Source organism: Hoplias malabaricus, chromosome 3, assembly GCF_029633855.1.
Source record: "Hoplias malabaricus isolate fHopMal1 chromosome 3, fHopMal1.hap1, whole genome shotgun sequence".
Lineage (NCBI taxonomy): Eukaryota > Metazoa > Chordata > Actinopteri > Characiformes > Erythrinidae > Hoplias > Hoplias malabaricus.
The window spans coordinates 73,139,729-73,163,855 of NC_089802.1; the positions used below are offsets into that span (position 1 = coordinate 73,139,729).

General features: G+C 42.2%; 1 protein-coding gene across 1 annotated transcript in view; it reads right to left on the reverse strand.

The window, feature by feature from the left end:
* kalrnb (kalirin RhoGEF kinase b) overlaps positions 1 to 24,127 on the reverse strand; it is a 97,251-nt gene that overhangs the window by 36,256 nt on the left and 36,868 nt on the right. Inside the window, exons 13-28 of the mRNA XM_066664878.1 lie at positions 23,877 to 24,051; positions 22,999 to 23,194; positions 15,602 to 15,768; positions 10,880 to 10,999; positions 8,753 to 8,971; positions 8,401 to 8,550; positions 8,177 to 8,291; positions 6,621 to 6,736; positions 6,098 to 6,220; positions 5,573 to 5,755; positions 4,624 to 4,748; positions 4,326 to 4,392; positions 3,090 to 3,199; positions 2,395 to 2,464; positions 1,380 to 1,469; positions 593 to 685 (exon numbers count right to left, since the gene is read on the reverse strand). Coding sequence (XP_066520975.1) covers positions 593 to 685; positions 1,380 to 1,469; positions 2,395 to 2,464; positions 3,090 to 3,199; positions 4,326 to 4,392; positions 4,624 to 4,748; positions 5,573 to 5,755; positions 6,098 to 6,220; positions 6,621 to 6,736; positions 8,177 to 8,291; positions 8,401 to 8,550; positions 8,753 to 8,971; positions 10,880 to 10,999; positions 15,602 to 15,768; positions 22,999 to 23,194; positions 23,877 to 24,051 — 2,119 coding nt within the window. The remainder of the gene's footprint in view (positions 1 to 592; positions 686 to 1,379; positions 1,470 to 2,394; positions 2,465 to 3,089; positions 3,200 to 4,325; positions 4,393 to 4,623; positions 4,749 to 5,572; positions 5,756 to 6,097; positions 6,221 to 6,620; positions 6,737 to 8,176; positions 8,292 to 8,400; positions 8,551 to 8,752; positions 8,972 to 10,879; positions 11,000 to 15,601; positions 15,769 to 22,998; positions 23,195 to 23,876; positions 24,052 to 24,127) is intronic.

A 24,127-nucleotide genomic window follows, 5' to 3' on the forward strand; every position in this document is an offset into this window, starting at 1 on the left:
TGTACAGACTCTGGGAATTAGGGTGGGCAGGATGGTTCAACTTCTCCACCATTACACAAACACTAGCACCAGTGTCATTCTGCTGATGTGACAGATCTGGGCTGTTGATGTTCTCCTCTAGCAGACTGAGGTATCCAGTGTCATTAAATTAACGGCAGTCTCCCAGGTTGGGGGCACTGTTAGCACTTTTCCACTAAAAGAACTTCTTGTTCAAAGGTTCTTGAACAAGTTTCTGTTTTTGGAACCTTGGTTCTATCCAGTGACTTAGTCTGCAGACCTGGTAGAAATGTGCATCAGTGGGTGGTCATTGAAGCTGAGCCACAGATAAACAGACAGTTATATTCTTTATGAGATATGAGATATGATATTTCTGAACTTCTCTGGTTGGTGGAAAAGCACTATGTGATATTGGGGAGCTTTAGCTTATGAGGTGAAAATAATTGCAATTGCTCATGTGCCACTGCTTTCATTCCAAGTGGGTGCACCCTAAAGTATCTGAGTTCACTATTAATCAGGAGTGTTGACAAACAGTGGGTCTTGACCGATCAAATGCATTTGGGCTATTGGATCAGTCAGTGTCCCTGTGCTCCACCTTTAGAAGCAGCTGGTACTTGGTGATCCTCTGGACTGGTTTGATGAGGTAGGAAGAGATAGAGTTGGCCAGTCCATGTCTTCTCTGGATCTCCTACAGAATACACATATTCCACACACACCCAGAGACCATTAGCATTACAACAGGACACACTTTGCTCATGCCCAATGCAAATAAAGAGATACTGAGTATCCGTTCAACCCCAAACTAGAAAATCATTCCAGTTCAGATGGCTACAAATCAAGAAATACCAGGTGTGTTGAAACCTTTGCATACATCTACAGGCCCTTAGAACGTAAGAGGTAGCGACATTTTAGATTGAACAGCAGGCTTTGGAGTGTCTAAAACTATAGCTAAAAAAACTATAAGTTGGTCCTAATGAAATGAAGGATACCAAATGAACATTTTCCTCATTGCTGCAGTAACTGCAGCATCTGTTGTTCTGGAAAAGCTTTGTTTTAGATGTTGGAACATTAGGATTTGATGGCATTTAGCCATCACAAACACTGCTCAAACTGTGTTGCTGCTTCAGAACATCTCAGTCTGTTGGTCAAAGCCTTTCTATGAAGATTATACAAACTGTGTACAGAATGAAATGTCTCTGTCAGTAATAGGTGCACATTACAGCAGCTGAAAACAATAATTAAAAAGGATGACTACAAACATTTGGACAAACAGTGTAGAACTGAACTCAGAGGATCACAGAAAGCTCTCTGCTGCCATCTAACTGTGCACTGAAACCTCACACTTAAGCTTTTCAAATAAGAACAAACAGCATGACACTCACATCAAAGAAGCGTCCAGCTTGGCCCTGGATCAGCTGACTGGAGTCCGGCTTGTTTTTGCAGTAGGTAACGTACATGTGGAACTTGTCAGCCTGCGAAACATAAACACAATAGCAGTGGGTCTGCTTGAGGATTTGAAATTATTGCAATGGTTCTTCACCTCATGAAATTTTATGACATTATACTGACATCTAATGTCCTGTTTGTGTCAGAGATTGAGTACTGTTTTAAACATGGCTGCCACTATCTTGGGGACCATCTCTATGGAGCATAATGTGGCTCATTCATTAACAACAAAGCAATAGGATTCATTACTTCATGTGAGCTGCATCTTACAGAACAAGTGTAAAAATAGTGATTAAAAAACCTAATATAATACTAGGCGTCTTTTTTGTAGTCATTTTATTATTAATGTTATTTTTATAATTGTGCCACTGGTATATTGATAATATAATAACATAATAATGCAACTACACCCCTTTAAAAGCAATGAACTTTCAGCAAAATTGTAATGAATAATGAATAAATAAATAAACCACTATTTACAAACAAATCGACATAGCAACCCCAGAACAGAGAGACCAGAGGACAGAACAGCACCACTGGCTAAAATACTGCTGACGTTCATTCTTATGTAAACAAAAAAACAAGTAAACCCAACGGGCAATATTGAGGTCAACAATAATTATTGAGCAAATGACCATATATTGTATAATACGTTGATAATGTAATTATTCTGACAGGCTTACTCTACACCACTTTAATATGTGGAGTTTCACTATAACCTCAGGCCTTCAAACAGCTTGTTGTGAACATCCTTGGACTATATTGTTCAAGATTAAACAGCTTGGGCACTGAGGTTCAGTGAGGCGCTCTGGTTATTGCACATTATGAGGCAGGGGTTATGGTGAAAGAAGATAGATAGGGCACTCTGAGCAGACAGCTAGCGTATTATATGCAGAGGTATAGGGTAGTACACGCAGTAATGACCACAATTGTTGGATGATGACCTCTTACCCATGTGACAAAGCAGTGGCCCACATCCTCAGGCAACTGCTCATAATTCTCCAGCTCTTTCAGGAAAATACTACAGAGAACAACAGCAAAAACAGCTGTGAGAACTGGCTCACTCACATCACAGCAGTATAATGCAATTTAGAGCAGGGCAATGTCAACAAAACATTGTGCAACAACAGTAACTCCCCATCTAATCATAGTAAATCATCTTAAAGCCTTAAAAGGTCCATTTACTGCCAGCAATTTAATTGTAACTTAATTTCAGACTATGATTTCGTAAGAAGCAAGGTTTTTCCAGTTGATGAAAAGTTATGAGTTGTGCCTAATGAGTAGTTGTTTATTGAAAATATATATTTGTATCATTTTACAGCATTAAATCACAAACAAAGATCCTACGTGTGTAGAATGTAAATTAAATGTAAATATATTACATTATCACTTTGTATTGGTTCATTCATCATGAAACTTTCACACATGTGAAGGAGGTAGGAAACTAAAAATCCACAAAAATGGAGATTCATGTTGTAATTGGACAGCAACAATATTCTTTCAGTTTCCTCATCTTCCATGTTGTTGTGACACCCAAAGTGAACAAACTCACAGTCTCCTGATGACAGGGCCAGTGCTTAGAGAGTTTCCCTGAGCAATATATCTAAACATTAATAAAGAACAAGTCTGAAGGATGATAGACGCACTTGTTATGAAAATCGTAGATTTCCTGAATATTCCCAAAGATGACATGCTCCTTGTTGGCGATCCCCTGTGGAATCTCGTCCATCCCACTGGTCATCTCCCACATAAAGGTCTGCAAAGAAAGGGGGAAACACTAGAGCCTAGTTTCAGCATTGGCTTTCTTAATCTAGACACTGAAACAACTTTAAATGTATTATGCCTGTGTAATCATTTATTTGTACCTGGACTTTAGTCACTGACTCAATTCTGGACAGACCAATGGACAGTGATGACAAAAAAAGCAGGACCAATATGTCCCAGAATTAATGAAAAGGATATCCTAGTCTACAATTAATTAAAACTGAATATGTGCACGGTGGCGCAGCAGGTAGTGTCACAGTCACACAGCTCCAGAGGCCTGGAGGTTGTGGGTTCGATTCCTGATCCGGGTGACTGTCTGTGAGGAGTGTGGTGTGTTCTCCCTGTGTCTGTGTGGGTTTCCTCCGGGTGACTGTGAGGAGTGTGGTGTGTTCTCCCTGTGTCCGCGTGAGTTTCCTCCAGGTGACTGTGAGGAGTGTGGTGTGTTCTCCCTGTGTCTGCGTGGGTTTCCTCCGGGTGACTGTGAGGAGTGTGGTGTGTTCTCCCTGTGTCCGCGTGAGTTTCCTCCAGTCTGTGAGGAGTTGGTGTATTCTCCCTGTGTCCGCGTGGGTTTCCTCCGGGTGCTCTGGTTTCCTCCCACAGTCCAAAAACACACGTTGGTAGGTGGATTGGTGACTCAAAAGTGTCCGTAGGTGTGAGTGTGAGTGTGTCTGTGTTGCCCTGTGAAGGACTGGCGCCCCCACCAGGGTGTATTCCCGCCTTGTGCCCAATGATTCCAGGTAGGCTCTGGACCCACCGCGACTCTGAACTGGATAAACGCTTACAGATAATGAATGAATGAATATGTGCCATAATATCTGATTACATTTCTGTAATCATTACCAATAAAGTATTCTCAAATATTTTGTATGCATTTCCTGCCAAGGCAATCGCACCATATTAAACCAATACTAGTCCCTGGGCTAGACTTCAACTGCCATACTCGCATATTACTTTAAAAGGATAAAACTAATTTGTTATGGACCAGAAAATCTGCCAAAAGCAGAGTAAAAAGACTTTTAGACTTTTAGAAAATTTTAGACTTTTAACTCTGTCTTTGTACAAAATCAATGGAATCAATTCAAGCTTCATTTTTTAGGAGTCCTAGTACTCAAACACACCTCCAGACACTCCTGCAGGTCCCTGACGTATGCCCTCTCAGTCTGCAGCAGCTCTGCCATGATGTATCTGCAAGAGGAAAGACATCATAACTCAAAATCACACAAAAAAGAGACAGCACTCTGAAATACTGATCACAGAGAAGAATGATTCCTTCAGGAAAAGAACATGCTGCAAAGAATCACGAGGTAACAAGCTGGACCAAGGCGCACTTTACAGCAACGGGAGAAAAACTCCCCTCAAGCAGTTTTAGAGCTCAGAGTATTTCATTGCTGCGTTATTTGCAGGCTGCTCACTCACTCTTTCTTCCTGGCTGATTTTTTCTTCTCTTCATTGACCTCGTGGTTGGGGTCATTGAGGTTGACCTCTGGGTCAGTGTGGGTAAGGCTGGCAGGAATGATGTCCAACTCCAAATCTTTATTGTCCTGTCAGAGACAACAGTGATTGATGAAAGACAAACAGAGAGAAGAACGGTGTCCCAACAGATTTACAGCAATCCTTGTTATAATGTATTTGTAAATTAAAGCATACTATAATGCTGTTCATAACCGTTTTCAGCAGGTAGAACTGGTGCTAGACACATGCACAGTATTTACTTTCTCCATAATAATTCAGATTTCCCACAAGGAGGTGCTGTTGGTGTTTAGTCAGGGTTCTTTTGTGTCATTGAAAGAGATCAAACCCAAACCGGCAAGAGCTGCATGTTTGCTGTAACAGATATCAAAATCTGATCTAAGAGTAAGTCTCTGTGGTATATACAATGTGAGATTTAACTCCAAAAGGGATAATAAAGGTTTAGGCTAAAGGTACTAAGCACAAAAAGTGCCAAAGCCTTACTTTCAAACAACAAAGCCTAAAAGTAAGAGACTAGCCATGTCCTATGACAGCAGGTGATTTTTAGCCTGTGTCTGGAAGCAGATGACCAATGACACAGCAACAAATCGAGTTGTGATTTTCCCAGCTTTATGTAAATGTGTACGAATGTGGTGACAAGACAAAATGACTGATTCTGACAGCTCCTGATTCAGAACAGTCAAATAGATGCACTATCAGAGTTTCCCATATACACACCCACAAGTAACATCTTGAGTGTCCTTGAACACGCCCACAAGAGACAAAGGAATGGTGTCATGGGTGTCATGACATATGTAGTGTACAGCCATCTAGCCTTCCTGTTTTATAAGCCACATAAACGTTATATGGTAGTACTACTTTATCCAAAAAAGATGCATAAAGATGAGCTGCCCACCTCCGAGCACAGCCCCAATGCCCTGTCCAGGCTGGAGCGGTACTGGCCCATCCGCAAGGAGAAGTCCCGGTAACGTCGGTCCACTGTGGACACCCACCTTTTCAGCTCGGTCACATGGACATGTCCCTTCTCCACCAAGCTACCAGCGAGCTGAATCAACAGCTTCACTTTCTCCTGGGTTTGCTGGCATACAAATAAAAGACAATGTTATTAGTGTTGCTGATTAGGGAATATATACTTCCCAATGAAGTCGGGTCTAAGCCTAAGCACCTGGATGAGTATATTGTGGAATACTATGTTACGGTGTATCTAAAATAACTGCGACATTACATTTTCTATAGAACTGGTGAGGTGGCTTGTGTCTCATTTCCTTACACACTCTCATTTGGCAATCACTCCCTCACTCACTCACTCACTCACTCACACACATCTAGCAGGCTGAACATTCTCCACAGTCAAGGGAGCTGTTGTGAGTCAAAAACGTCATCGTTAAAAGGAAAAACTGAAACTGAACTGAAATTGCACCTTTGCAGAGACACGGAATTCCTCGTAATCCTTTAGTAGTTCCTGAGTTTTCTCTGTGGTCTCACCGGGTGATATATGTGTGGATAAATACTGCTCACCAGTCTCCTGCAGCCAGTCCAGTGCCTGATAGAAATTGCAAATGAGGGAGAGACATAGAGAAAGAAGCAAATAAATACAGCCAGTGAATAACTTTGTTAATAAATCTGAAATATTATCGACTTTTTCTCTTTTGTTTATATATAGTCTACAAAATTAGGTAAACCCTGTAGTTAATGTACCTTCTGATAATAAGTTAAAACAACAAAAATCTGGGTTTTATAGACTAGAGGTTTAATAGACTTCAAATTTACAGCAGCCAGAAAAAAGAGTATATTTTCGCTCCATTAGTGAATCTTTATTTGTAAAGATGAGTTACCACATACCAGATTATAGCTCTGTGAACCCCTTTAGCACACATTATTAAAACACAATAGTAAATAATACTCTACATCTCTGTCTCTTTGCTTCAGTAGAAAGTCCTCACCTGTTTGGCATGGCGTTCAAACAGCACGTACTGCTGGCACTGGTCCAAACGTCTCTTCTTCAGCGTCCAGAAATGCAGGACACGGTTCTCTCTCTGGAGCAGCTCGCTCAGGATGGCTACCACAACACACACAGTAGGTCACAATAAAATATACATTATATGGCTATACAAGAACATCCACAGCTTTTAAACACATTTTCTTAAGATCCAGGTATTTTCCAAATGTAAAATGTCCTATTTTCCCAAGATGTGTGTGCACCTTGAATAAATGTTATGGAACTAGTTGTTTACAGGTCATAATAACAGATTGAAAGTGCATACTTCATGTTACATTTCTTTTCCTGACTTTTCCAAAGCGATATTTCTTCACAATTTTGCCATGTTTTTTTCCCATTTATACCCTCATGATATCTCATGATGCCACGAAACCAGAAGCCAGAAGTGCTTCCTCTGAGACATTTGAATCCATCCATTATCTGTAAGCGCTTATCCAGTTCAGGGTCACGGTGGGTCCAGATCCTACCTGGAATCATTGGGCGCAAGGCAGGAATACACCCTGGAGGGGGCGCCAGTCCTTCACAGGGCAACACACACACACACACATTCACTCACACACTCACACTTACGGACACTTTTAAGTCGCCAATCCACCTACCAACGCGTGTTTTTGGACTGTGGGAGGAAACCGGAGCACCCGGAGGAAACCCACGCAGACACAGGGAGAACACACCACACTCCTCGCAGACAGTCACCCGGAGGAAACCCACGCAGACACAGGGAAAACACACCACACTCCTCGCAGACAGTCACCCGGAGGAAACCCACGCAGACACAGAGAGAACACACCACACTCCTCACAGACAGTCACCCGGAGGAAACCCATGCAGACACAGGGAGAACACACCACACTCCTCACAGACACTCACCCGGAGGAAACCCACGCAGACACAGGGAGAACACACCACACTCCTCACAGACACTCACCCGGAGGAAACCCACACAGACACAGGGAGAACACACCACACTCCTCACAGACAGTCACCCGGAGAAAACCCACGCAGACACAGGGAGAACACACCACACTCCTCACAGACAGTCACCCGGAGGAAACCCACGCAGACACAGGGAGAACACACCACACTCCTCACAGACACTCACCCGGAGGAAACCCACACAGACACAGGGAGAACACACCACACTCCTCACAGACACTCACCCGGAGGAAACCCACACAGACACAGGGAGAACACACCACACTCCTCACAGACAGTCACCCGGAGAAAACCCACGCAGACACAGGGAGAACACACCAACTCCTCACAGACAGTCACCTGGAGCAGGAATCGAACCCACAACCTCCAGATCCCTGGCGCTGTGTGACTGCGACACTACCTGCTGCAATACTGTTATGGTTTAGACTTAATTATGTGGGCAGAGGATAATCCATCCTAGAAATAGGACAACTATATTTTGTTGGACCCCTGGCCATAGACGGTTGTGAAACAGAACTCCTGATCTCCTGATAATATGACATTACTTTTAGTGTCCCTACTGACCTTTGACCTGTGTTTCAGGAGCACGGTTGTGGCTGGTGACCCCAGGCATGCTGACGTTATTGCGGTGGATATACTTCAAAAAGACCTCTGCATTCCGTCTAGCTAGAGTGCAAGCCTGCAAACAAAATCACACATAGTCTTTAGAAAGCAGAGACACTGGACATCTGAAACTAATGACCGTGTATGTCTCTCTGTGTGTGTGTGTGTGTGTGTGTGTGCGTAACCTTGAGGAAAGCCTCTTTCTGCTCCAGGTGTTTGTTGATGAGGGGAGCCACGTGGTCCGAGTCGGCTGCAGCGCCGAGCTTATCATGACCACCACACCAGTCCTCCTCTCTCCTGTACTCCTGCTCCAGACTCTCCAAAACATTACACACCTAACACACATCACACATACACACAGTGCAAAATTCAAGACAAAATCTGAGCAATAATATGTAGAAACATGCTATACAGATGTTATAAATGTTATACAGGGTTTAGGTGCAGCTGAGCTGCCATCTACATTTTTGCAATACTCTTTCATTCCGCTAGAGGTCTGTTACCGCCACAGTAACAGAGCCTTTCCATAGGACCCACCTGTTCGGAGGTCTTATAGAAGGCCACAGAGGCGTTGACCAGCTTGAGTCTGTCCTCCATCTTCAGCATGAGAGTTTGCCAGTGGAGAGCCACGGTCTCTGCGCAGGCCCTCACAGCGTCCGGGTCGTAGTGACCGGCCTGCAGAAGCATCTCCGCCCTCTGCTGCAGCTGCAGGGCACTTTGATGGGTCCTTTGCAGTGAGTCGGCATGTAGCAGAGACTGAAGCCCAGGGTAGGAACATATTAGAATGTGGTTTTGTGTAAGTGTGAGCAGAATATGTTTATATTTAGCAAAAAAGTACTGAATCTTTTGAAAAGAACATTTACAAAAGCACCGCAAAACGGACATAACCGTTCATGACAATATCAATGTGTTTATAACACTTTATGGCAATAAAAAGGACAGTTATCTAAGGTGGATTGTTTTATGTCACAAATGTATTGTAAGTAACGGTACAAATTTACATTATTATTTTAACAACATTCAAAACACTTGCTTTTTGTTGTACATTGTCCTTGTTATGTTTATGTTTGCATTGTTGTTCTTGGCTTTGCATTGTTATAGTCAAGGCCATTCAAGCTGAGTCAGAGTCAAGACTGAGACTAGAACACCATGAGTCCAAGTCAAGACATAAACTAAGACACACTGAGTCCAAGTCAAGAATGAGACTGAGACACACTGAGTCTAAGTCAAGACAGAAATTGGTTCACACTGAATCTGAATAGTAAAATACAAAGGAGAAAGCATTGACCAATAGAACGAGCTGCATTTATGACCCGGATCTAATTACCCAACATCACAACCTGACCTCATCAGTGTTCATGTGGCTAAAACTATCAAATGCCCACAGTAATTATCCATCATCTAGTGTAAAACCTTCACAGAAGGCAACATGCTTCATCTCAGAAGAAACATTGGATGAGCAGCCGTCCACAAACTTTGGGCCATACAGCGTTTCCCTTGATGTATATTGGTCAGATTTGTATCTTAAGATCTCACTGGCTGTTTGGACTGTGATGAAACCGGCTGCTGTGTCCTTGAGTGAGGAGCAATTAAAGGCCCAATCTGTGAAATGTCCTCTTCAAGGCCAATTCAATTACTGATAAAGCACTACTTCACTTTTTAAAGAGAGCGTACTTCATGAGCTGTGTGTGCTACTTCTGTGTTTAAACACACAACAACACGGGGCCTCGTTTGTATGTGGCTTGCACTCCGGGAAGTGTGGCAACAACTTTAACCCTAATAGGTTCTGTACCACTTAATTATTGATCTTCGCTTCGTTATTGCTTTCTTGGCCTCGTATGATTCCGTCCATCAGTCTCCAGCTCTCAGAGGGGAAATGAACAGCCGTTTTCTGACCTGCTGCCAGTGTGTGAACAAACAGAAAGCTGAATTTATTCTGATTAGAAGATGAACCTGCTGCACCGCTGCTTTTTGACTCTGACTGGATCGGTGCTGTGTGATGAAGGGAAAGCCTTGGCTTGAAATCAGAGCTGCTCTTAAGCTCCCTCTCGTCTGAGTTAAATGAGCTGTCCTTAGTTCAGAATTATATGCGGCAATTTACTGAATTAAACTCAGTCACCGCCTGCACTCCTCATATATTTGCTGAGTGATGAAGCAGTAAAAAGTTAAGGCGGCACTTAAAAGCTTTTATAAAGACAAAGTTTAAACATACTTCCAAACAATGTACATGGTGTTTTATATTATATCCCACTTGAAAAGAACTAATCAAGTTTCATTAGTGACTAGTTCAGCCACTGGGACTGCCCTAGTATGTGATTCCTCCATGTGAATCACCACTGCATATATTCAAATGGCAAGTAATGTCATTGGTCAGCTCAACATGCTCGGAGGAGAACACTAACATCTTAATTAGCGTAGTTCTGAGTGATGTGAGGAGGGTTGGAAGGGTTTTTTGACTAAGAAAAGTGATATATATTGAAACTCTATGCCTTACATGAATATTTACAAGATACCCTTTTTTTATATTCATATTTATATTTTTTTAATAATCTAAAAGTGAAGATAATACATCAGTGAGCTGTTTTACATGTGTTTCTGTGAGTGTGTTTGTGTGTGTGTGTGTGTGTGTGTGTGTGTGTGTGTGTGTGTGTGCAATGCTGTTACCTCGATGGCAAGCTGAAACTGCTCGTGTTCTCTCTGCAGCTGTTCAGCTTCAGACAGAGATCCAGCATTTACTGTATTGGCCGTCAGCATAGACTCACCATTACGGATCCAGCCCAGCACCTGCACACAGCATACAATTATTTTACAAACACACACACACACACACACACACTTATGCAAAAACATGCCTTCATTATACACACACACACACACACAAACAGAACCAGGGATCTTAGCCAATATTCAACAACAAACAAATTTCCTACCTTTGATCATAAAACTAGAAGCACTACGTATTAATGTATCCACAGTTTAAAGGCAGAGTGGAATAATGATTTTTTATTTGACCAACATTACTCACCTTCATCCTCAATCGCGTCATTAATAAACATCTAATAAACAAACATTTTTCAACTCACACTAATGACACGTTTGAGGACAGAGGTGAGTAATGTTTGTTTAACTAATGTTTGTAAATGACACGTTTGAGGACGGAGGTGAGCAATGTTTGTTCAACTGATGTTTGTAAATGACACGTTTGAGGACAGAGGTGAGCAATGTTTGTTTAACTGATGTTTGTAAATGACACGTTTGAGGACGGAGGTGAGCAATGTTTGTTTAACTGATGTTTGTAAATGACACGTTTGAGGACGGAGGTGAGCAATGTTTGTTTAACTGATGTTTGTAAATGACACGTTTGAGGACGGAGGTGAGCAATGTTTGTTTAACTGATGTTTGTAAATGACACGTTTGAGGACAGAGGTGGGCAATGTTTGTTTAACTGATGTTTGTAAATGACACGTTTGAGGACAGAGGTGAGCAATGTTTGTTTAACTGATGTTTGTAAATGACACGTTTGAGGACAGAGGTGAGCAATGTTTAACTGATGTTTGTAAATGACACGTTTGAGGACGGAGGTGAGCAATGTTTAACTGATGTTTGTAAATGACACAGTTGAGGACAGAGGTGAGCAATGTTTGTTTAACTGATGTTTGTAAATGACACGTTTGAGGACGGAGGTGAGCAATGTTTGTTTAACTGATGTTTGTAAATGACACGTTTGAGGACGGAGGTGAGCAATGTTTAACTGATGTTTGTAAATGACACGTTTGAGGACGGAGGTGAGCAATGTTTGTTTAACTGATGTTTGTAAATGACACGTTTGAGGACGGAGGTGAGCAATGTTTGTTTAACTGATGTTTGTAAATGACACGTTTGAGGACAGGTGAGCAATGTTTGTTTAACTGATGTTTGTAAATGACACATTTGAGGACGAAGGTGAGCAATGTTTAACTGATGTTTGTAAATGACACGTTTGAGGACAGACGTGAGCTATGTTTGTTTAACTGATGTTTGTAAATGACACGTTTGAGGACAGAGGTGAGCAATGTTTGTTTAACTGATGTTTGTAAATGACACGTTTGAGGACAGAGGTGAGCTATGTTTGTTTAACTGATGTTTGTAAATGACACGTTTGAGGACGGAGGTGAGCAATGTTTGTTTAACTGATGTTTGTAAATGACACGTTTGAGGACGGAGGTGAGCTATGTTTGTTTAACTGATGTTTGTAAATGACATGTTTGAGGACAGAGGTGAGCAATGTTTGTTTAACTGATGTTTGTAAATGACACGTTTGAGGACGGAGGTGAGCAATGTTTGTTTAACTGATGTTTGTAAATGACACGTTTGAGGACAGGTGAGCAATGTTTGTTTAACTGATGTTTGTAAATGACACGTTTGAGGACAGGTGAGCAATGTTTAACTGATGTTTGTAAATGACACGTTTGAGGACAGGTGAGCAATGTTTAACTGATGTTTGTAAATGACACGTTTGAGGACAGAGGTGAGCTATGTTTGTTTAACTGATGTTTGTAAATGACACATTTGAGGACAGGTGAGCAATGTTTGTTTAACTGATGTTTGTAAATGACACGTTTGAGGACAGAGGTGAGCAATGTTTGTTTAACTGATGTTTGTAAATGACACGTTTGAGGACGGAGGTGAGCAATGTTTGTTTAACTGATGTTTGTAAATGACACATTTGAGGACAGGTGAGCAATGTTTGTTTAACTGTAGTTTGTAAATGACACGTTTGAGGACAGGTGAGCAATGTTTGTTTAACTGATGTTTGTAAATGACACATTTGAGGACAGGGGTGAGCTATGTTTGTTTAACTGATGTTTGTAAATGACACGTTTGAGGACAGAGGGGAGCTATGTTTGTTTAACTGATGTTTGTAAATGACACGTTTGAGGACAGGTGAGCAATGTTTGTTTAACTGATGTTTGTAAATGACACGTTTGAGGACGGAGGTGAGCAATGTTTGTTTAACTGATGTTTGTAAATGACACGTTTGAGGACGGAGGTGAGCAATGTTTGTTTAACTGATGTTTGTAAATGACACGTTTGAGGACAGAGGTGAGCAATGTTTGTTTAACTGATGTTTGTAAATGACACGTTTGAGGACGGAGGTGAGCAATGTTTGTTTAACTGATGTTTGTAAATGACACGTTTGAGGACGGAGGTGAGCAATGTTTGTTTAACTGATGTTTGTAAATGACACGTTTGAGGACGGAGGTGAGCAATGTTTGTTTAATTGATGTTTGTAAATGACACGTTTGAGGACAGAGGTGAGCAATGTTTGTTTAACTGATGTTTGTAAATGACACGTTTGAGGACGGAGGTGAGCAATGTTTGTTTAATTGATGTTTGTAAATGACACGTTTGAGGACGGAGGTGAGCAATGTTTGTTTAACTGATGTTTGTAAATGACACGTTTGAGGACGGAGGTGAGCAATGTTTGTTTAATTGATGTTTGTAAATGACACGTTTGAGGACGGAGGTGAGCAATGTTTGTTTAACTGATGTTTGTAAATGACACGTTTGAGGACGGAGGTGAGCAATGTTTGTTTAACTGATGTTTGTAAATGACACGTTTGAGGACAGAGGTGAGCAATGTTTGTTTAACTGATGTTTGTAAATGACACGTCTGAGGACTGAGGTGAGCAATGTTTGTTCAACTGATGTTAGTAAATGACACGTTTGAGGACAGAGGTGAGCAATGTTTGTTTAACTGATGTTTGTAAATGACACGTTTGAGGAGGGAGGTGAGCAATGTTTGTTTAACTGATGTTTGTAAATGACACGTTTGAGGACAGAGGTGAGCCATGTTTGTTTAACTGATGTTTGTAAATGACACGTTTGAGGACGGAGGTGAGCCATGTTTGTTTAACTGATGTTTGTAAATGACACGTTTGAGGACAGAGGTGAGCAATGTTTGTTCAACTGATGTTTGTAAATGACACGTTTGAGGAGAGAGGTGAGCAATGTTTGTTCAACTGATGTTTGTAAATGACACGTTTGAGGACAGAGATGAGCAATGTTTGTTTAACTGATGTTTGTAAATGACACGTTTGAGGAGGGAGGTGAGCAATGTTTGTTTAACTGATGTTTGTAAATGACACGTTTGAGGACAGAGGTGAGCCATGTTTGTTTAACTGATGTTTGTAAATGACACGTTTGAGGACAGAGGTGAGCCATGTTTGTTTAACTGATGTTTGTAAATGACACGTTTGAGGACGGAGGTGAGCCATGTTTGTTTAACTGATGTTTGTAAATGACACGTTTGAGGACAGAGGTGAGCAATGTTTGTTCAACTGATGTTTGTAAATGACACGTTTGAGGACAGAGATGAGCAATGCTTGTTTAACTGATGTTTGTAAATGACACGTCTGAGGACTGAGGTGAGCAATGTTTGTTTAACTGATGTTTGTAAATGACACGTTTGAGGACAGAGGTGAGCAATGTTTGTTTAACTGATGTTTGTAAATGACACGTTTGAGGACGGAGGTGAGCAATGTTTGTTTAACTGATGTTTGTAAATGACACATTTGAGCACGTATCTGAAAAACATTTGTTTATTGGATGTATGTTTAATGTGATTTTACATTTTGTTTATAAATTGTTTCTCACATTAGAAGATAAATCAAATGCCTTTGAAATCCCCAAACACACCAGTCTATGATACATATAATGGGGGAGAAAATATGATTTTCTGCTACATATATGTCAATAGGTGTCAGTATAATAACTTTCATAATGTAAAGGAAACTAGAGAATTTGGCCGATTGCTTGATTCAGATCCTGAACAACAACCTTAAAATGGTGAGATATTTGTCAGGGACTCTATATTCCCATCCATGTTCACTTGTAATGTTTTACATAAAGCAATCGAGCTGATTCCAAGCGGAAGATCTGAGCCAGTGCCCTGATGAGGAACGGTGCAGTAACAGAGCCTCGGAGGCTGTCAGAGTTCATCAACACTCCCCAGCGTTTTAATAGAGGAGAATAAGCTGGGTCTCCTCTAGTTACTCTGTCTGGAAAAGGCTCGAGGAGACAGACAGAACAATGCTCTGAGAACTGATTAGCTTCTCTGCTATTCAGAACGACAAAGTGTTGCCCACGCAGTACAACAGAGGGAGAGATAGAGAAAAGAGAGAGAGAGACAGAGGGAGTGAAAAACAGTGAGAGAGTGAGAACAGGGATGTGGTTTGGAATAGAAGTAAAAAAAGAGACAAACATTAAGAAACCAGAGGGATAAACGTCTGCTGTGTGTGAGATTTAAAGACACACTGAACAACAGCTGTGCCCCAAAGACTTGAAACTAAACAATCAGCAGAACAGGCCAGCTGTGAAATGATATGCACATAGACACACACAGACCTGTTTGACCTCGGCCTGTAGGTGGCGTAGTTGTAAACATTGCTCGAGGCGCTTGTGTGTGTGTTCAGCACTCAGCTCCAGCTCCTGCTGCTTCTCGTGGAGAAACTCCAGCAGCTCCTGGACTTGAGCAGCCAGGTCCACGTCCTTATCTCCGCTTAGCTCCATACCTAGATTACACACAAACACACAGACACACAGTTTGTTTTCAGTTCGCTTGTGAAAATTCACATCTGACTTTTCTATTTCACACTACAAGTGCTACAAATTATACCCGCATTGTCTGAATTATATTAGAATATCAATTCATATTTTGAATAAATTATGTATACAAAATTTTACTTGACACAATTTATAATAAATAGATGGTTGTTAGGTGGCACGGTGGTGCAGCAGGTAGTGTCACAGTCACACAGCTCCAGGGACCTGGAGGTTGTGGGTTGAAGTCCCACTCCCTGCTCCCTGTGTCTGCGTGGGTTTCCTCCGGGTGACTGTCTGTGAGGAGTGTGGTGTGTTCTCCCTGTGTCTGCGTGGGTTTCCTCCGGGTGCTCCGGTTTCCTCCCAAAGTCCAAAAACACATATTGGTAGGTGGATTGGCGACTCAAAAGTGCCCGTAGGTGTGAGTGAATGTGTGTGTTGCCCTGTGAAGGACTGGCACCCCCTCCATAGTGTGTTCCCACCTTATACCCAACGATTCTGGGTAGGCTCCGGACCAGTGGCGGTCTTTCAAGGAGGGGAAGCTCACTTTCGGCCTACGTCATAAAATGTGTCGGTTTATTTATATGTAAATTCTACCCTCCGTTCCTTTTCAAGAAAATGATCTGTGACCCTGTCGTACCAACAAGGCGTCTTTTCCAGGGACTTGACTAGTGTCCTCTCAATGGCCAGCAGAGCTAGGCTGCTTAAATGTGTCCGCCTGTGAGTGCTTTGTGACGGTGGAGGGGCTCAGCAGCACCCGCTGGACAGAAACTGCGATAGAAGTCAGAAAGAGTGATAGAAATCAGTCTCCAAACACAAGCAGCTACAAAAAAAACACAAGAAATAGAAGCTCGATTTGTCTCTAGTCGTTTTTAACAAAGAAAATGCCGCTAAGAGGATTAAGAAAGTCTCCGGTTCAACTCAGAACAGAATGAAAATGTAATGCTCCCACGGATCCTTACACCAAAGGATCACTGATTCGCTCATTTCGCTGTCAATCAAAAAGGGATTCAGCCTCAGACAGATCATCCAATCATCATGCAGAAGCTGAGCGTCCGGGCCAGCTGAGGCCAGCCCACTGCCCCATAGACCCCCAGAGACGCTGAGCGTCCGATGGGCGGGACAAAGCCCAGCATTTATCCAATGACTCGTCTCGTTTCGCTGCACTTCGCTGCTTCGCTATTGAACTCTGTGGACGCTCAGCGTCCTCACTGTTTAAAGCTCTGTGAAACTGCAGGAACGATTGAGAGGAAAGCTGCGTCTTTACCAGTGATAAGAAGCTGATTCTGAACAAAAGTTGAGCGTGTTGTAGTGCATATTTATTCAATGACATGTACACAACAGTATATATTTGATCACTTATTTTTTGGCATTTTAGGGAAAGCTGAGCTTCCCTTGCCGTCTTAGAGCAATCGCCTCTGCTCTGGACCCACCGTGACCCTGAACTGGATAATCATTTACAGATAATGAATGAATGAATATATTGTTGCTGTGAAAAAATATTTTAAAAATAGTAACTTTATAGCAGAAGGAAAAAATATTGACTTTCAATGGAAGTAAAAGTAAACAGATTTTATTTTAAATAATTTTGGAGCATTTCTATTGGTCCATTCACCAATAAATTGCTGCTGCATTCAAATGAGGTGTGAAACTAAAAATCCACAAAAATGGAGACACGTTTTTCTTGTGCAGCAACAACATCTAGCTCCTTTAAGGTGTACACGCTGAAAAAGAAGTTCAGCCGTGCACACATTGTTTTTTAATAATCTAAGCTGAAAAGATTAAAACAACATAGGACACTCCAAAGCAGACACACATACACCTAAGGTCACCTTGACCAGTGTCAGTTATCAGATAGAGAGGTATAAACCCTTCCAGCTTTAGACTGCAGAGCAGTAGAACTACATTCATCCAGTATCTTGGGAACTAGTTGATATTTGTAATCCAGAACAAAACATCCAACATCAGTACCTGACCTCACTAACACTAATGAGGCTGAATGGCATCAATTCCTCACAGCAATGTTACGGAAAACAGTGGAAATCTCTACTTCTGTAGTGCAGCACATCTGATTGGAAATGAAATCAATGTCTGTGAAGTGAATGTGCAGATTGATGAGGTGTAATAAGACTGCGTTTGTATCTGTGGTGGCGTTAATATCTGTCTTGAGTGATTTAATGAAATCTGGACAGAGAAACACTAAACTGTTTAGACCTGGCATTTCCACCTGGCATCTTTAATGCATCTCCAGTGTCCACTCATGATCCGAAAGGGCCTGTGCCACTTAGAAGAGGGCCAAACTGTGATGTTTAAAATGTTTTGTTCAGAGCTGCAGATCTTGTGGGTGTACCTGGTTATGCAGTGGTTAATACCGAGCATAAGTTGTTTAAACTAGGACAACTGGGGAACCGGCAACAGGGTCATGGGCGCCCAAGGCTCAATGATGCACAAGGGAGCAAAGAGGTCAGCATGGCCACACAGGCCCATATGCAGTAAGCTGGAATGCGCCATGTGTTCTAACAGCTTTCTATCAGCCAATGTACATTTCCAGGTAGGTTTGCTGTGGACCAGATGGGCTGGCCTTCACTCCTCATGCATTAGATTACATTCTATCAACAAAACATATATTTTGAACAGGATTAGGGTGAGGGTACACAAATGATTACATATATTCATTCATTCATTCATTATCTGTAACCGCTTATCCAAGTCAGGGTCGAGGTGGGTCCAGAGCCTACCTGGAATCATTGGGCGCAAGGCGAAAATACACCCTGGAGGGGGCGCCAGTCCTTCACAGGTGATTACATATAGCTGTGTTTATTTATGTAATATAATCATTTCCAGACCTTCCTTGTCTCCTTGTCTGATGATCTGATCTGAATGTAATCTAATGTAACATAATAATGTGCTGGAATGGGGAACACATTAAAGGCTGAGGTGCAGTAACGGGGATATCCTGTAGGAGGCGCAATACAGCGGGCTATGGGATCAGACGACTGTGTCTCTCAGTGTATCTAGACAGAGAGAATCCTGTCTCATCTCTATGAGCGATCATTTACGGATGCAAGAGAGTGAACATGGCACCCAGGTGAGCTCTCATGTAGAGAGAGGATTTTGCCACTACATAGTGATCCAGCTATGCAGTGAAGCACCACACACACACACACACCATATAAAAATACAGTTCTGTGTGGCAAAAGCCAGAGATATTGTTGTATATCTTTAAACAACCATTACTAATTATTTATATCACTTTACAAAATACATTTATCATAAAATTAGACAAAATAACGTTCGTTTAATATTTTGTTATTAACTTTAACCAACATTTTCCCCAGGCACATTCAAAACTACTCAGCCCTGGGCCTCCGTGTCCCCATTGTTCGGAGAACACCACTAGCTTCTGTGATTCTTCATTCTTGTCTATTTCCTTGCCTTAGTCACAATTCCTAGACAGCTCCACATCCTTCCAGACGAAGACCGGCAAGTTGTTTTTTTTCCCTGACAGTGGAAGGAAGGAGAGAAACAACTGTAGAATTATTCAGACCTCAGTGGAGAGCAAAGATTGATTGTCCCCGGCTTTCTGAATGGTGAAACCTTGCATTGCTGCTTGTGTGATGGGGATTATATTTGTGGTTGCCAGGTCTTGTACGGTTCTCTATGTATATCTCTATAAAATGTGTGGAAAATTGGAAAATTCTTGTTTTTCCCTGTATTTTTCTTATGAGAGAAAATGATCTCATATCCAACCTTTTCAGACAAGTCCCTTGAAAATAGACTACTTGTCCTCACTGGCCATTTTGACTGCAAATTAATGCCAGTCAAAAGTGACTTTTGCACAACACTGGCCAAAGACACGCAGAAGTGGCCTAGCTAACTATTGGAGCAGTATAAACACCGAACCCACACACACACAGACAAATATGTACATAAATATAGTACAAGTATTAGGTTTACATACATAATGTGGGCCTTGCAATAAGAGTGTGTGTGTGTGTGTATGTGTATGTGTGTGTGTGTGCACACATGTGTCTGCTGAAGCAATAAAGGCCATTTTAACCCGCCTTCACTAACCCTCATTTCACCCCATTCATCCCCCAATAGCTACCTGCCTACGGGCAGTGGGATGCAGTCTCTATGACAACCACACACTGGGCAATGGGGAGGCGGTTCCCATGGGAACGTTATATGTGCATGACAGGGGTGGCCTCTGCAGTAGCCTGCGCATCCTCGCGGCAACCCAACTGTGAACGATGGAGCGTGTCCACGGCAACCCGGTGGTGACTAGCGAGGTCCCTGTCGTCATGGCAACCTTGGTACTGAGAATGTTAAGAGGGGGGTGTGTGTTTCCATAGCAACCCCACCCCTGCACACAGTAAGAGAGAGAAATTTTCTATGAAAATATCAAGAAAAATCACCCCCTCGCTTTCTCTCTCTCTGTTTCATTATCTTTCTGTTGTCTACACTATCACTTCCGTACATGTCAGTTTTTCTAGTTTTCTACCCCCTCAGACTCAATCTCTCTCTCTCTCGCTTTCTCTTTCATATTTTCTCTCTCTGCTTCTCCCCGATCGACCCTCCTCTCCTACCATCTTGTTAGGAGGTTCCCAAACATCTCTAGTGTTGCTAGGAAACCCTCAGTAGATCTAACATTGAATGACCCTAAAACATTCCTTTTAAGACTTCTGAAGTTGAAGTTATTGCTGGTGATAACAAAATGATGTTATGATGTTTTTTATTTCACGGTTATAGCACATAGAATCATATTTAGTGTGGTATAGTGGGTAACATCACTGCATTTCATTTGGCAGAGTGGAGTTTGAGGGGGTTTGATTCCCCATGCTCTACCTATGAGTCCTTGAACAAGAATTTTAATGCTACATTAACTTCTGTGACATTGTAAGCCACTCTGCCACTTTCATTGTAAGTGATCACCAAATGCATAAATATTAGCGTGTATGTAGTTTGTTATTAGAAGAGGAGATATTATGATTTAAATTTGGGGAAACATTTTTTCATTGTCTGCCATTAAAATAAACATAGAAATTGTAAATGCATATTGAAATGTGTTAGTACAAAGTATACTCAAAATCTAAATTAATTAATTCATTCATTATCTGTAAGCGCTTATCCAATTCAGGGTCACGGTGGGTCCAGAGCCTACTTCGAATCATTGGGCGCAAGGCGGGAATACACCCTGGAGGGGGCGCGAGTCCTTCACAGGGCAACACACACATTCACTCACACCTACGGACACTTTTGAGTCGCCAATCCACCTACCAACGTGTGTTTTTGAACTGTGGGAGGAAACCGGAGCACCCAGAGGAAACCCACACAGACACAGGGAGAACACACCACACTCCTCACAGACAGTCACCTGGAGGAAACCCACACAGACACAGAGAGAACACACCACACTCCTCACAGACAGTCACCTGGAGGAAACCCACACAGACACAGGGAGAACACACCAACTCCTCACAGACAGTCACCCGGAGCAGGAATCAAACCCACAACCTCCAGGTCCCTGGAGCTGTGTGACTGCGACACTACCTGCTGCACCACCGTGCCGCCCTTCTATATCTAAATGTCAATTATTATTTACCTATACAGTTACACTATTAATGAGGTTTAATAACCCTAGACTATAAAGGGTTTAAGCGTTAAAGGTTTAAATTCATCTATACATTTCTGTTCCTTCCTATTTAATGACTGTACTGTGACTGCTGTCAGCATCGACAATGTCTGAGCACTGCTTGCTGCAAATTAGGAACTAGATGGTGGATAGCAGGTACTCGTAAATCACAACAGTGATTACAGAGCTGCAACTCATGGACTGACAAAAAAAAAGGAAAATATGGAATGGTCATAACAGCAGCCTGGCTGCTCAGGGACTAAGGCTGAGTTTACAAACAGGGACAAACGTACATTTTGCACATTCTGGAATGGTGTGGTCGTGCCCACTCGAATCCACTGACACTGCACTATCCAAAACTGACTGTCCACTTGTAGCAATGTCCTAATTAGGGCCAGTCCTGTCACTCAGAGGAGTTCTCCATCATATCTCACTCCAGACAATCCCAAGGGAAAAGAAATCCTTTACAGTGGCTGGGATCAAGATCCGCGCACAAGTAGATGGAGAGACTGATGCTTTCAGTGCAAGAACCTGGATACACTGTCGGGTTTCTGCCAGATGTATTCTGATTTGTTATCAGTACATCAGAGTATAAGCATTTGCGTGTATTGTTTTGTACTGGCTCTGGTACTGGTCCCAATCATAAAGACTGTCTCCTTCTACACGTCAAAACACAGACTTGTGATTGGTCTTTTTGTGTGCCAGTCAAATTACGTTCCTGAAGTAGTTGACAATTTAGTGGCAAAAAGTAATAGACTGTCAATGTGAGACTAGCTGGGATCTAAACTCAGGAATTCATAGCCGTTTATTAAATATCATGTATCATATCCTGACAAGCAATAATTTCAACATGCGATGTAGGACAATATTATTATACTGTAATTTACTGCATGAAAAAAACTAGCTTTATAAATTAGCTTAGCTTAGCTTATTCAATAGCCAAAACTGTGTTGGTGTTCATTTCAGCAAGCGCATCTATGGGAGTTATAATACAAATTCAGCCAAAAGTGTGGATCTGAACTCTTGACCAAAATCAACCAATAACAAGATTTCCATCCATCCATCCCTTATCTGTACCCGCTTATCCAATTCAGGGTCACGGTGGGTCCAGAGCCTACCTGGAATCATTGGGCGCAAGGCGAGAATACACCCTGGAGGGGGCAGTCACCCGGAGGAAACCCACGCAGACACAGGGAGAACACACCAACTCCTCACAGACAGTCACCCGGAGCGGGAATCGAACCCACAACCTCCAGGCCCCTGGAGCTGTGTGACTGCGACACTACCTGCTGCGCCACCATGCCGCTTGTCATCAAAACTTGAATATAAATTAAAATTAAGTATAAAAACCACTTTAATTTTAGAGGAAACGCTGAAAAAGATGTACACAAACTTTTGGTCTTGTAGATTAGGTTTGGAACTACATTCAAATGTGGAGATGCCTTAATACAGTATGTAAATCGTGCCTTTGTATGAGTTCTGCCAGCATGTAATAACAAGAGAGATGACCTGTGGACATATGTTAAAAGGCCCAACAGTAAAAGTCCAGATGTCTCAGAGTCCCCACCTGAAGCTTGCACTTCCATGATGTACTGGTGCAGGTCCTGACCCTGCTGGATGACCTCGAAGGTCATGTTGTTCATGGCCAGTTTACGTTCTGTGTGGCGGTGGAGCCTCTGCTCAGCTAAGGACAGATCCTCAGTGTTATAGTCCGACGCTTGCCTGAGTAAATCCTGTTTCCAAGCGTCCAGCTCACCTGTTACCTGAGAAACAAAGGCAGGATATGGGAAAATTAATTAGGGTAATTTACTTTCATACAAACACACACACATACACACACAGCTGTGCGTCCACACACAGACACGCCAACATTAACAAATGTATAGCTATGGTCAATTAAACTGATTTTAAAGCGCACTATTAACATTTGGGGATTTGGTGACCTCTATGGTGGAAATGTGTAACTGCATTTATCAGGTGGAAGAACATTGTGTAAAGTGGATTTGAATCAGGCACACATAATGCATATTCTCATACTGAAAGGTATACTGTGCAACTGTTGACCATGAGGTACCACACAGTGCACACACACACACACACACACACATACATAAACAGAAACACACATATGGTGGACAAAAATAAATAAATAACCCTAGACTACATTGGCAAACACATCTGTTTAAACACAGGGCTGCTAGATAAGCACTTTGTGCTCAGGCAACCAAACTGAGAGAATATGCACCACCTAAAGCTTTTGCACACACACACACACACACACACACGCACACACACACACACACACACACAGCCCACTGTATCCCAATATCCCACTTCAATATGAACACACACAAAAATGTCTTTCTCCACCAGCAAACCATGCCCCACAACATCCCACTGTCCTAAACACCTACAGAAATTGAAAATCACAGCACACACACACACCTCCAGGGCATACTGCTCGAAGATTCGCAGTTGTAGGAAGATGTCCAGCTTGATCCTGCGCTCATGGAACAGTTCCTCCATATGCGCCTGCGCCTCATCCAGCTGCTGAAGGACACTCTCTATATGAGTCACTGAACTGGCGTGGGGCAGCCTGTTACTGGCTAAGGCTGAGTCCCTGTACACACAGAACCACAGATATTTACACACCAAATTAACAGACAACATCACTTAGAGCTGGAATATTTCACATC